The 14,913-nt window shown below is 35.9% G+C and overlaps 1 protein-coding gene across 11 annotated transcripts in view; it reads left to right on the top strand.

The window, feature by feature from the left end:
- The window catches only part of ARHGAP18 (Rho GTPase activating protein 18), a 176,698-nt gene that overhangs the window by 130,961 nt on the left and 30,824 nt on the right, over positions 1–14,913 (top strand). For all 11 annotated transcript variants that reach the window (XM_070496431.1, XM_070496427.1, XM_070496430.1 and 8 more), the window contains 3 exons: positions 315–493; positions 9,595–9,760; positions 11,899–11,990. In XM_070496431.1, the coding sequence (XP_070352532.1) occupies positions 315–493; positions 9,595–9,760; positions 11,899–11,990 (437 nt within the window). The remainder of the gene's footprint in view (positions 1–314; positions 494–9,594; positions 9,761–11,898; positions 11,991–14,913) is intronic.

Raw genomic sequence — 14,913 nt, 5'->3', positions numbered from 1 at the left:
TCTCTTCCTTTTTCTTTTCTTTTTTTTTGCTTTTAATCACCCAGTGTAAAATAAAACACCAATTAAATCTGCTAATTTTCTGTGGAGTTTTTCATTCAGAGTTTGAGATCATTCAGCAGTGTTTTGAAATTGGAGCCAGTCTAAGAATTGTAACCTTAGGATTCCTTGAATATCCTTTTTACTATTAAAATAACCGTTTATTATTGCCTATAGTAAGTAGTACTCTTCCCAAAGGTTTTTGTACAGTTGATGTGTTGGAAGTCAACAAAGAAATAAACAAAGCGTATGAATTGGGTCTTTTGTTTTTTTCCCAGACCGGGCATCTAGCTTAGTTGTTGGTGAAAAGGAGCTGATCCTACTGGTGCCTGAGGAGGCACCTGCCTCTGAAACAGATATCAACTTGGAGGTATCATTTGCAGAGCAAGCAGTCAGTCAGAAAGAGAGCTCCAAGGAGAAGATTCAGAAGAACAGAGGCGATGATGGCCCATTACCTGTATGTGGTACACTGTTCGGATGTCCCTAAATATGAATCTATTTTTCATTAGCTTTTTATTTTGAAAATTTCAAACCCATAGAAAAGTTGCAAAACAAGTATGGCAGACACCCTAAAGGCTTCATGTAGATCCTTTCAGCAGTTAAAGTTTTATAGCCTTTGCTTTCTCTCTTTCTACACCTGTCTGTATATATGTTGTGCTATCAGATACACACTATTTTTAGCTTAAGAAGGGCATACCAAACAAAACAGCTATAATACTTAAGAAATTGAGCACTAAAACAATAATTATATGTAATATACAGTCATATTAAAATTTTCCCAGTTGTCATGATATTGTCCTTTATAGCTTCTGCCTTCCCCACCCCCATTTTGGATTCAAACAAGGGTCACGTGTGACATTTGATGTCCTATCATTTTGGATTCTTTGAATCTAGGTGAGATTCCCTGCTTTTTTCATGTTTTTAAAGAGTCCAAGTCAGATTTTTGATTTTGTCTGTTTCCTTGTGACTGGACTCAAGTTACATATTTCTGGCCAATCTTCTCCTTCAATGACACTTATGTCTCCTCTTGGATCATCAGAAGACAGGCACAATGTCAGATAGTCCCTTTGTTGGTGGCGGAAGTTTGACCACTTGGTTTAGGAGATGTTCACAGATCTCCGCATTGTAAAGATACCTCTTCTTAGGTGCGATTAGTACTAATTTGTGATCCTTGAGACTGGGCGAATATTCCATTTGTCAGTAATCGCCCATCCTCTAGTGATTTCACCATGCATTTGTAATCCTTACCTGAAACAATAATTAAACTGGTGTTTGAGAAATGGGCAATTTTGAATTCTAGTATTCCTTCTATATCGGTTGGCTGGCAATCTTCTGTAGTAATTACTTCCGCTCCCTTTTCTCTTATTGTTTTTGAATATCTCTATGGACTGATGGCTTCTGTTTTCCATTCAATGTTTTATAAATCATCATTTTTCTTTGATGTTCAAATTTACTGAAATTTGACCAATGAGAGCCCTTTGAGCTGGTTCCTATGTCGTTCAACATGCCCTCGTCATTGTTTTGTTTCTTTGCTTTCTAGTACAAGATGTTCCATGCTCACCTTGTACTGTTCTCCGCTCAGACTGGAAAGAATCTTTTTCTTCAAGGAGCCCTGGTTCCTTTTAGTAGCAGATTGTGTTTAGAAACCAAGCTTGCGTGCTGTGTTCTCATTGCTACTGAATGTCTTATATTTAAAAATATATATATTTATTAATGTATTTATTTTGTAGAATTTCACACATGCAAAGTTAAAAGGAATAGTATAATGAATCCCCCAGTACGCATCACCTGGCCCCAACATTCATTAACTTATGGGTAGTCCTGACCTCTCCACACTCCCGTATAATTCCTTACTTTGTGCTATTTGGGAACATATCTCTGAATTATATTTTATCCTCTGTAAATATTTTAGTATGTATTTATAAAAGATAAAGAAGTTTTTTGTTTGTAGTTTTGATTTGCTGAGAAGATTTGCCCTGAGCTAACATCCACTGCCAATCTTCCTCTTTGTTTTCCTTGAGGAAGATTAGCCCTGAGTTAACATCTCTGCCAGTCTTCCTCTTTTTGGTAGATGGGTCACCGCTACAGCATGGCTGAGTGGTACAAGTGGTATAGGTCTGCACCTGGGCGTCAAACCCATGAACCTGGGCCACTGAAGCGGAACGCACAGAATTTTAACCACTAGGCCACAGGGCCGGACCCCTAAAGAGTGTTTTTTGATAAACATATATCCATATTACCGTTATTGTACCTAAAAATATGCTAACAACTTTTAATTTTAAATATGCAGTCAGGTTTCAAATTTCAAATTATATCATGAATTTCATGAGTTTTTTTTACAGGTTGTTTGAATCAGAATCCAAATGATGTTCATGCATTGCAATTGGTTGATATGTCTTTTAAGACTCTTTTAAACCCTCTCTCTTTCCTTCCCCCTCCCTCTCTCCTACCCGCTCCCCCTCTCCCCATCTCTACATCCCACTCTCTCTCTCTCTTTCCTTCTTTCTTTCTCTCCCTCTCTCTGTCTCTCTCTCCCCCCTAAAATTTAGTTGTTGAATAAACCTGGTTATTTAAGTTGTAGAGAATTCTGCCCCTCTGACTAATTCTATCCTGTGTTCTTCTGTTTCTTGTAAATTGATTGACTCCAGATTTATCAGATTCAGGTTCATTTTTTGGTCAAGTCTACTTCATATGTTATTGTGCATGAGGAGACCCAGATGCTTGGTTGTCTGTCTCTTTTTCTGAGCAGCTGCTGCTGATCAGTGATTGGATCCAGTAGTTTATCAATGGTGACAAAATGATGTTCCAATTTTTTCTTTTTATTTATTAATTTGAATACTTCTTTTAAGAAAAACCTTCTCAAAATGGTTACTTCTTCCTTGTATTTACTAGTTTTCAAAATTCCTTTTGTTCCCTAGCATCTTTTGCTAGTAACCAATTAATGTTTTGTTTTAATTTTTTAATGAAAATGATATGTTAACTCATGGATGTAAACATATATGACATGACCCTAGACAAAATTTCCCATACTTATCTGGTATGTTTTTTGCTTCATATCTGGAATTGTCTGTTTCTGCAAGAAACCCTGGTTCCGTGTAGTAGAAATATACTTTTATGACTATGATCAGGACAATGGAAATGTCCCTTTCTCTGGGTTGGCCATTGCTTAAACCCTGTTCAGAAGACAGAAGTACATCTGTATCTTCTGTCTTCTGTGCTGAGACTAATGATTCTCAGGATACAGCAGATAATATAATTAGAATATTGCATAATTGCTTGTTTGTTTTATCCTCCATTAACGCACAGCAATTCCAGAATAACAGTACTAACACTATCATCAACAATATGATTATTAGAAAACAGTTTAAACTTGTTTTTCTTTTCTTCAGTTGTTTGTGTCGGTGGGGTATACCCCAAAAGGAATGTAACAATGAAATTTCTATGTCTTAGGTTGCTTAGGAGTGTTATTCTTTGTGCCATTAAGCCCCCAACTGCATACATACATGGTTGGGTTAATTTCTTTCATTTTGTTTTCAATTTTTAGGGATTGATTTTTTGAAGTTTATTTTGTTTTGTAAGCAAGTAAAATGTTTGTGTAGTCCAAAAGTCAAATTTAAAAACAAGGTGTGTTAAAAATCTAGCTTCTATCCTTGAGCCATCACCCAATTCCCTCCCTCCTCGTACAAGTAAACTTCTTTTTAATTTTATGGTTTATCCTTCTCTTCTTAATTAAGTGGTAGCCCACTATACACACTTTTTTCCACCTCCGTTTTTTTTTGTGTGTGACTTAGTGGTATATTCTGGGAATCACTCTCTAGTTGTATGGAGAAATATTTCTCATTTTTTTAAATAGATGTACTCCATTGTGAGGATGTATCATAATTTATTTAATTTGTCCCTTAATGGTGGCCATCTGGGTTACTTCCAGTCATTATCATATATTTTTAAGAATCTATTTTCATACCCAGTGGGAAAAGTCAAGAAATATGCATCATTTGGCCTGAAGAGATGATCCATGCTCCCAGACTATCTTTAGCAAAAGTGTCTTTTAAAAGTGACAGTCTTCATCTCAACAGATGGAAAGGGTTTAAAATGAAGGCAGTAGCATCTAATTCAATAAAATGGAGACACTGTTGACTTTTAAGCTGTTGCTTCCAACAATGGCATAAATATAACTCCATTTGAGAGATTAAAGATACAAATTCCTCTGTCGTTTTATTCTCTGATTAACAAACTACATTTGTGCTTGCCTACCTTCTTGATTTTATTCATATGGTGCCCCAAGGTTAAAATGATCTTTCCATTTCTGCCCTTTTCTTGTTCCATGTTTACCAAGGAAGCCTTAGCTGATCCCTTGGGGTCTAGCTCACTGTCTACCTTCACTGTTAAAGTCTTTCCTGATTGTGAACTTATAGTAGATAAAATATATAAAATCATCTTTTAAACTATTAGATACCATGCTTTTGATAATTATTGTCAATCCAGCCATGTGTTTATTTATGCATGTGTGCATCTGTTCATCTCTACAATCATTTATTTATCCATATGTCTTCTAGAAGGCACGGACATATTGTTAAGCTCTCTACAAGTCCTCACCACAGTTGATAAAGTGAATATTTATATTCACCACCCTGAGGCATGTGTCTAAGCAGATAAAACCATAAATTCCATTTCAACTCCATGCTCCCCTGCTTCTGTAAATAAGCATTAGGCTTTATATAATACATTGTTCTCTGTTGACCTCATTTCGTATTCAGTTCCTTTTTCTTACAGCATTGAGTGTCTTTGTTAATTCTTTATGATCTCTCACAGTGGAATTAAATTTCCTCTCTTAAATTTGGAGATCAAGTTTTATAACTTTAATGTGCTTTAGTTTGAAAATTTAGCTACTGATTATTGTGTTGTTGTGTACCCAGTATATCTCAGAAAGTATGCTCTGTAATTATTTATTTACCAAATGATCTCTATGAGGCAGATGCTATGATTTTCACAGAAGGAAACAGTTAGAGAGTTTCCATGGCATGCTGAGGCTTGGCTTCAGTGACTAAGCTTTTGAAGCCAGAGTTTTTTCTGGACGACCATGTGGACTCCACTTAATCTGCCCTAAAGGTATATATGCATTTAATTTAGGTGGGAGTTTAATTGTCCTTGTATTGGAGCTACGGACAGCTTATTCAGGATAGCTTGGGATGTTATGTAAATCACATTCTGGTTTGCTGGGTCCAACATATACAATAGACAGAAATTTAATAGCACTCCTTCATCTTACCTAGGAGACTAAGGATTTAGTCAGGAATTTTTAAGATAATAGTTTTGAAATGCTAACTATGATAAAACCCATATTCTAGATGCTGCCTGTATTTTAGTTCTTAGGTCTTTCTTCAGTGTCTTTTGGTCTCTTATTGAATTATGTTTAATTGGGGTAAAATCATGTTTTGTAACAACTTTGGTTGTCATGTAACACAGCTCCATGCATACTAAAGGCCAAAAACTAGACAAGGAGGCCCAAGTCAGGAGTTTGCTGGAGAAGGGAACACCTCTGGAGGAAGCTGAAGGACAGTAGAAGAAATGGTGATTTGAGATTGAGCAAGGAAACTGAAAGCCTAAGGCAGACACACACTTGTGCACAGTACACAGATAGGTGTTTAGAGTCCTGGCCCTGGATTGTCATGAAAAGGTTAAATTATGGCTATTGCTCTCCATTAAAAAAAATAAGGAAATAAAAAAAAAATTTTTTTTTATAAATTTGAAAGATTTCTAAAACTTCATTTATCTAGAAAAGTATTCATCCACTGGAAATGACAATGAATGAAATACTGTAATAAAATTGCATTTTACACATGGAAAAATCTTAGATAAGAAATGAATTTCCTAGCAGATGATAAGAAAAAAATCATCTGTGGAAACTGACCAGGTAAGAGTAGATTCTCTTGCCTGCCCAGATGAAGCCAGAGTGACTTGATGTGTAAAAAGTCATGTTCATCATTACTGATGCAATGCCTAAGGGGTCCCTCAGACTGTAATACCAACGAAAGAGGGGTGCAATCTGGGAGAGCTCCCTGATTCATTTACGGTAACACAAGGGAACTGACGACCTTATATTTTTTGAAAAATTTTATTTAATTCCTTTCTTTAAGCACATTTTTCAAAAGGTAAAGAGCTTTTCTCATGCTGAAATTGCACTGCCTTCTCTTAGCCAACGACCTGAACCACCCAGTCTATTAACTAAACAAAAATGACAGGAAACTTCATAAATATTTAAAGCTGCTGCTATGAATTAAACATTGGGATAAAGAACTAACTCCTTTCATTAAGCACAGTGTTCAAATAAATAAATAAATAAAGCTCATGACATATATTGCTAGGTAAATCAAATGTTTGAACTAATAATATTTCAGGTTTCTCTAAACATTTACCCTGTGTGATGCTTGGGTAAATAATTATATTACACGTATTTGGCTTATTAGACCAAAAGCAACTGATTGTAATGAAACATTTGGGACTCTTTTTTTTTTTAAATAAGTGGTTGGTAAATAGAGTTGGTTCAGCCCTTCAGAAAACAAAGCAATTAGCAGAACTCTGGGGCCAGGCACGAAGAAAATGTGAAGAGTTTTGTGAGTTTAAAAGTAAAGCTGAGTACAAATCACAGGAAACTGGGGGAGCATCCAGCCAGTGGCCCTGCCCCTCACTGAGCCTGCTCTGTGCTTTTCTGCCTGTGGGGGTGTGTGTCTTCATTCGGCGATAGACTGGAACAGGGGACCTGCAGCGTGCAGGCCTACGGTGCACCAGGGATACAGAGGTGATTAAGACACAGCTCCTCTCCCCGGGGAGCTCTCAGTCCTACATCAATAGCCATCAATAGCCTCCTGCTTGCTGTAGTGGACAGGGAAAATGGAGCAGAACAGAATGGTTACTGTGTCGAGGATTTAGGAGGTCTGAGTTTGCATCCTTGTTATGTCACTGGCTTTGTGGCCATATTTAAGTCTCTTAATGAGCCTCAGTTTCCCCACCTACAATGTGCTGTAATGATTCTTACCCTTTTGGGACTTTTGTGGAATAGAATGAGAAACCACTCATCAAATATGAGTATTATCCTTGTCCTTTTTTCTTGCCTTGCAGTAATATTTAGGAGAAAAGGAAAACCATGAAATCTTGAAATTATTGAAAAAGCTCTTGAAAAAATGTAGTAATAATAGTTAACAGTTTTTGAGTGCTTACTGTGTGCCATTTGATCCTCACCATAACCTTCTGAGGTCGGTTCTGTCATTGTTCCCGTAGTACAGATGAAGTGGCTGAGGCACAGAAGGTGATGTAATTTGTTAAAGCTCATGTAGCTAGTAAGTGATGGACTCAGGATTTTCTACCTGCAGTCTGGCTCCATGTTCTCAACCCCTATGCAGTGCACCATGGAGGCCATTAACACTTACGCTGGAAATTCATTTAGGCTGCATGTTCGATGTCTATTACTTTTTCTCCTAAGGAAAAAAGTGTATTACAAAAATTAAGAAAGACCTCTTTTCTCCTCTAGTAGACTTGAAGGTTCTTTCTGGGAGTTGAGTTTGCTTCAGAGGAAGTAGCTGCTCAGTTAGCAAAGGTTACAGGTTTTCGGATTTGCTCCAGGACAGCGATTCACAAACATTTTGGTCCACTAACCCCTTTAGGCTCTTAAAAATTGAGGACCTCGAAAAGCTCTTGTTTTATTAGTGAGGAGCGATGTTGGTGTTGAGTAGAAAAACTACTATGGCTTCCAGGGCTTTGACGAAACCTCAGATAGAAGCACTTTTATGTTGTTGGAGCAATCGTTGTCTTCTTGGGGGTTGCGGTTGTCTACAAGCTTGCTGTGGCTGAACCAAGAAAGAGGACAGATGCAGATTTCTACAGAAATTAGGATTCTATGAAAGATTTTGAGGAGATGAAGAGGGCTGGTACAGGGTGATCTTGGAATGTAAAGAATTTCTTTACATTGATTTCCATGGAAGTTTGTCACTGACCTGTATTCCTGAACTATGAAACATGAATACATGGACTAAGGAATGGTTTCTCTTAATAAACAATTAACAAATACTTTGGAGAGAAACAACAACTTTTGTTTATACCAGTTCTACATATGGATACTTACCATATTAGAAATTAAAATAGAAAAATCTTAAAAATCTTAATTCATTCAAAATACAATATTACCGTTAATAAAAGTAACATTTTTATGAAAAATAGCCATATTTTGTAAAACAAAAATTATGAAAAAATGTGACCTGGTTTCACATTTTAGCAACTTTAGTAGAAGTCAGCTGAAATCTCATATCTACTGCATTCAGTCTGTTCTAATAGTATGTCTTGTATCTCTAGAGAACTCTACTATACAATCATGAGAGAATGAGAGTGAAGAAAGCAAATAATGTCTAGTATTAATTATTAAAATCATTTTGACCTTTTGGACTCCTTGAAAGGGTGTTGGGTACCCCCCCAGGGTTCCCTGGAACCACACTTTGAGAACTGCTGCTTTAGGACATATCTTTTGCAATAGTTTTTAGACTGTGAAGTGTTAGTAATATGGGGCAAAAATGAGTAAAGCAAAGAGAATCAGTTGAACATCCTTGGCCATTAAGTTAAATGAAGAAGTCAAGGGTAAACCCAAAAGATACAACCTTGATATGATTTTTACCAAGCTGTTAGAGAGTAATTATTGTTTTAGTAATCCATAAATACAGTGGGACTGTAATTTGTATTAAATGTGTTAGAGAAATTCTTATTTCTACCTTGTGGTTTGTTTTCTTATATTTAATGTATTTACTATTAAAAGAGGCTGAATAGGTAGTAGATAATATTTGAGAAAAGGAAAGAAACACCACCACCACCACTTATTTGCCTGTGATGATAGTATCTCTAAGTCTCAGTTTATCTATTCAGTGGTGAAAGTAATAATCATAGCAACCACATAGAAGTGCTTGGAAAGTGCCAGGCAGTTAAACCTCACAATAGTCCTCTGAATAACATGGCTTTCTCCTCCTCCCCCCTCCCCCTCCCTCCTCCCTCCTCCCCTTCCTTTTCCCCTCCCCATCCCCCCCTTCCCTTCGCTCCTTCCCAATCTGGTGGGCATACAATATGTAATATACTATGATATTCTAAGCACTTACTCATAGCTGCTATTCCTTTTTCTCTTCCTTTTCTTCCACTTCCCCTCCCTGTTCCTCCTCTTCATAGTTTGTGCTTGACTTCTAATCTTCCCTGGTTCTTGAAGCTCCCTTCAGTAGAGTTCTTTTTCTCCTTTGGGCTTACTGTCTCCTTTGTCCTCTTTGGCTCTGGTATTACTACTCCTAGTACATGGGCTGGTTCCACTGTCTGTCAGTCTTCAGATATTGACCCTTGAACTCCCCACAGGTTTGGGGATCATCCTGCTGACAGGTTTGCTCTTCATTCTGACTGGGGAAATTATCTGCCATAACTTTCATTGTCACTACTCTGAATATAACTTCTTTCTATGGTTAAAATTTGTCTTCTTTCATTAAAAAGAGGGTTAGATACTGTAAACCTTTACTGTACTGATGATGTTTATTTTAGAATTTCAGATTGCCAAAAGACAAAACAGGCACCACGAGGATTGGTGACTTAGCATGCCAGGACATGAAGAAAGTTTCCTATTTAGCCCTAATTGAGCTGACTGCCCTTTATGATGTATTGGGTGTTGAACTGAAACAACAAAAAGCTGTGAAAATCAAAACAAAAGGTAATTTTGAAATTAAAATAGTCAGATTTACTTCTAAAATAGCAAGGCTGAGTTTTTTAGGAGTTTTCTTGTCGGGAAGGGAAACACCTACAAGATAAACCAACAGTTGAATACATCTGAAGTTCAAATTCTTAAACATTGCCTTTGAAAATCTCCTAACTTCAAAAACGTTTTAAAAATGTAGTCTCCTAGACTATAGAAAATAAAGGCATAACCAAATATTTAATTACCATAGAAGGAAATTTCAGATCAAGGAATCTTAACTCATCTGATCTCTCCTTTGAAAGCTGTATATTTAAACAATACATTTGGTGCATGTATTTATTTATGTCCAAAATCAGATCTTGAAAAATAGCTTTAGGATGGTTGATCCTGCTGGATTACTTTTGCTTAATCTTTTGATGGGAAATACATAGGCTAGTTAGTAGTCTGTCCCTGTGTTCATTAACATTCTGCTTTTAACTGCTGTATTTTGCTAAAACATTTTTCGCTGTATTAAGAAAATAATGCCATTGTGGCACATAATACCTCCCACTTGTATTCATTGTGAGTGTATGTAGTTTTTCTTTTGTAAGCAGCTTGCTTTATCCATTGTTCTTTATAATATGATAGAGAACAGACACCTTCTCAGTTTTTGTTTTTCCAAGATTTTATTGGTCTGGAAATCCAGGTAATTCTCTGTTGACAAAGCTTTACTCTTTAGGAATCTCTGACCTCTTGTTTAACTTCAAAGCTATCTCCTAAAGAGAAACCAAGAATGAGGATTGTTGAGTTGCTATGGTAACATTAGCAAAGACAGGTGTTCACCTGATTTAAGTTTTAGAGGCAATTTCTCTGTAGGACTGAAGTGTATCTGCCCTTCAGGTTCTCTCTCATGTGCTGGGCCCCAAAAGACCTCATTCTGTATGCATTTCCTTTGAGTATTTTAGCATAAGGCTTGAGATGGTGAATTTCTGAGTTAAACCGTGCTTCTGGTTTTCCACAAGTCCATTATGGATAATGAAGACTTCGGATGCTTTTTCAAAATCTCATTACAAAGCCTTTTCCAAATATAAAATAGACATATAATTTCAATAGCTGTGACTCGGTGCTCAAGACTTTTAAAGTGGCTTAAGAGGTTTTTTTACATTATGCTGTAGAATGCATTTTAGTAGAGAGAAATATTAAGCCATTCCCATTGAGTATCACTATTAATAGAATAGATTTTCTTTCCATCTTTTTTATATTTTTGTATCTAATCAAAGATATTTATCTCATAAACTAGACTCTTGACATTCTTGAAGATTACATTTTTTTCCCTAATTCCTAAACTAAAAGTAATTTACTAGGTTACTGGCATTCTCTTGAATGGCATCTCTATTGAGTTTCACAGTTTACAATGTCTGTCCTCATACCACAGGATATTTCCCCTTTCTATGTTTACAAATGATTTGTATCTCCCCTGGTGATGTGTATTACACTCCTGTGCTAACTACTCATTCAATAATGGGGGTGGAGTGGGAGGAGCTGGGTAGAAGTTATGCTCATACCAGATTGAAGACATATGATTTTAATTTAGAAAAATTACAAATTATTGCCTGTCATTTCTCCTGGAGTTCTTCCCGAATATATAAAACTACCAATTTAAATTCAAGAATACCATGTATCTATCTATTTTCTAAAGAAAAACATTTGTAGAACAATATCATAATGTTGGCCGATTTCTCAAAAAGCAAACATTTCTATTTTGCTGTATTGCAGAATGTTAAATGTTAATTAACTATGGAAGAGATGAGTGATATTTGCTTTAAGCCAGAACTTTTCATTGTATTACGTTGAGTAAATTATTTGTCTATTTCACATACCCCCACAGCACTATTTCTCTTATGTAGCAGTTTACACTTTTCTAATTATTTTGGTGATTATTTGCAATCATTTGTTTAGCTGTCTTTCCTTGCTAGTTTGCTCTGTGAGGCAGGACCAGCATTTTCCTAGTGGGATGTGTATGCCTAATGGCAAGACAGTGTAATTCATTCAGTATGTGCTCAATAAATAGTTGTCTGATTGAATGACAATATCAGAAATCTGATGCTGTAACATTTTTACATTAATATTTTATAGATTCATGAAAGTGAAGAAATTTTATTTTTTTCTTGCAGATTCTGGCCTTTTTGGTGTTCCCTTGACAGTATTGTTAGAACAAGATCAGAGGAAAGTACCAGGAACTCGAATACCCTTGATATTTCAAAAAGTGAGTAGACGTGGATGAGTTTGCAGAGGGAGAACATACTTGTGCTAATAGTGGATTTTTTTGCATTCATACTATTATAATATAGTTTTCCAATTAGTAGGGTCTTCTATTTTGTTCTTTGGTTTTCTGTTCAGGAAACAAATTTGTTCCAAGGGCTCATAATTTTTATTTCATGGTAGTGGTTTCTGTGTTATTTCTGTAACTGTGATTACCTGGCATCCTTTTCCTGTCTTCTATTAGCTGGCTGTGTATAATTGAGATTTCAATTCTATAATACGTAGGAGTGGGAACTGCTTATAAATTTCGAGGGAGTTGAATCCTCATGAATATTTCATGCCTGTATGTTTTTCCCAAGCTTTTGTATTTACAGTAAGGATGTCCAATTTAATTTACCAGTGCCTACTTCCAAAGTAGGCAAAAAAACCGTAAAGTAGAATTAGAAAATGATTGCTAAACTATCAAGTCTCTTGTGTAGTCAACACTCAATTATTCATAAGGGGATTATCTATGGCAATATAAAAATTTCCGTCTAACCTCTGAGCTATCATTGTTCAGAAACATAGATTACGTTTGATAAAGCTGGGGAATGCAGAGCAAGCCAGGCAGGTCAGATCAGGTACGGACTACCCAAGCTGTAGATATTTTGCAGCAGCCCAGGCATACCACGGTTTCTGCAGGTTCTGGGGAGACTAAGAGTAGCAAGGGGAACTTTCACAGTTGATTGGCTCAACAAACTCATCCAATACTAAAGCTCAATCTACTTGTCACTAATTCTTCTGCTATTCCAAAACAGTCCTTTACCTGTCTTACCTACTAACCTCTGATTCCTTTATTCCTCATGTTCACCGTTACCTCCAAACCCGCATCTCAGTGTTTCTGCTGAAGAACTTCGTTCTACAAAGTTTGTCCTACTCATCAGCCTCTGCCAGCCATTCCTGTAGAACCTGTATCTGTGTGGATAATTGTCAACAGTGCCTTTGATTAACAGAGGGATGCTCACAGATGTAGGCCATACATGTACATTCAAGTTCTTTTAATATCGATAAAAGGTGTGAGTTACTATGAACAGATGATTGTACAAAGCAGAGATGTCAGCAGCAGCCTTTCCAAGTGTATTTGAGTTCTCCAGAGAAACCAAACCAGTGGGATATATATATATATATATATATAGAGAGAGAGAGAGAGAGAGAGAGAGAGATTTATTTTAAAGAATTGGCTTATGTGATTGTGGGGGCTGGCAAGTCTGAAATATGTAGAACAGGCCAGCAGGCTGGAAACTTGGGCAAGAGTTGATTTTGCCGTGATGAGTCCAAAATCTGTAGGTTGGAAACTGCGGCAGGGTTTCTATGTTACTGTCTTGAGGCAGAATTGCTTCTTCTTTGGGGAATCTCATTCTTTGCTTTTGTGACAACCTTCAACTGACTGGATGAGGCCCACCCACATAATGGAGAGTAATCCGTTTTACTCAAAGCCTACTGATTTAAATCATATCAAAATATATAGATGTTAATCAAATCTAAAATAGACCTTCACAGCAACAGCTAGACTGGTGTTTGACCAAACGATTGGACACTATAGCATAGCCAAGTTGACACATCAAATTCACCATCGCACCAGCCAAGTGTAAGCTTTTTTCTCCACAAAGGTTCAAGGATGCCTCCTGATCAGGCTCAGGATTGCATCCAGGTCCTTGTCATTTTCTCTTGAAATTGTTTTCTTACTTATTTATTTAGTTAGTTATTTTACATTTTTGGTCTCTTCAACATTCTGGAGGCTTGGAGCGCCTACCAGTTTTGAAGTCACCAGATAACAGCCTTAATTTTTTTGGTTCATACAAAAAGCAAAAGGAAATAAAAAGTGTTTACTATTCGATAACACTCATCTGTTTGCATCCCTTCTGAATTATAAGCAAAAAATCACAGTGATCTATCATGAAAAATATTTTTTTGATTTATCAGTTGACAACTCAAGTGAGTATTTCCTCAATTTTGTAGAAAGGAAAAAATTGGAAACCACTGATTTGCAAAAAGTTTCATTACCAGTCTTTAGAGAGTTATACTTTCTCAGTTATGGAGAAATATACCCAAAAAGGGCTTGAGCAAAGCTTATCTAGTATCTGTGAATTGTATCTGTTGTGTTTTTTTTCCCCACTCAGAGGCACATTTTTTAAACCATATTCTCAGAAGGGTTTGGAGAAATAGAAATAGTCTTAATTTTTATCTGTAAAAATTCTGCCAAATTAGCAAATCCTGTTCTCACTGTCAAACTAATCAGCCAAATCAAAGATACTTTGTGTCAAAGAATTCTGAATTCATTTTCAATTTGTTTTTAATTCATAAATTCATATAGGTATACAATATCTATTTTGGGAAATGCTGTGAACATTTCTGATAAATGACACAGTGTACCTTGTAAGATAAATTACTAAAAGCAGCGTGATTAAAATATATAGAACAGTATAGATATTTTCCATTTTTAAGTCTTGAAAATAAAAGGAGAGCTGCAAAGTATTTATTATTTATATGTTAATAATGCAATATAATGTGGTAGCTAAAAATGTTATTTTCAAAGTGAGAAATATAAGAAAACACATGGCGTTCCTTCAGACAATAGATATTCACACCTCTATTGAATGCTAGAATTCAGCATTAGAGAATAATAAAAAGAACACAAATATAAAAGTTCAGAAATTATTCTCATTCAGTTATTTAGAAATCATCGATTTTTCCTGTGTATTTATTGAAAGCAAAAGGCATATGCTGCTAAAAACTAATTTGCTATCCAACAGTCAGCATATAATTTTATTTTTTAATAGAACATTTTAAACATTTTATAAGATGAAATAAAATGAAAATTACTTGTACATTGAATAAATTTTGTGTAGTTTTATTTGATAAATTTGGTTTTGAATACTTTATTGAAT

This window comes from Equus asinus, chromosome 24 (assembly GCF_041296235.1).
Source record: "Equus asinus isolate D_3611 breed Donkey chromosome 24, EquAss-T2T_v2, whole genome shotgun sequence".
Taxonomy (NCBI): domain Eukaryota; kingdom Metazoa; phylum Chordata; class Mammalia; order Perissodactyla; family Equidae; genus Equus; species Equus asinus.
Note: the sequence above shows the minus strand (reverse complement) of the source record. Positions and strands in the feature narration are given on the sequence as shown.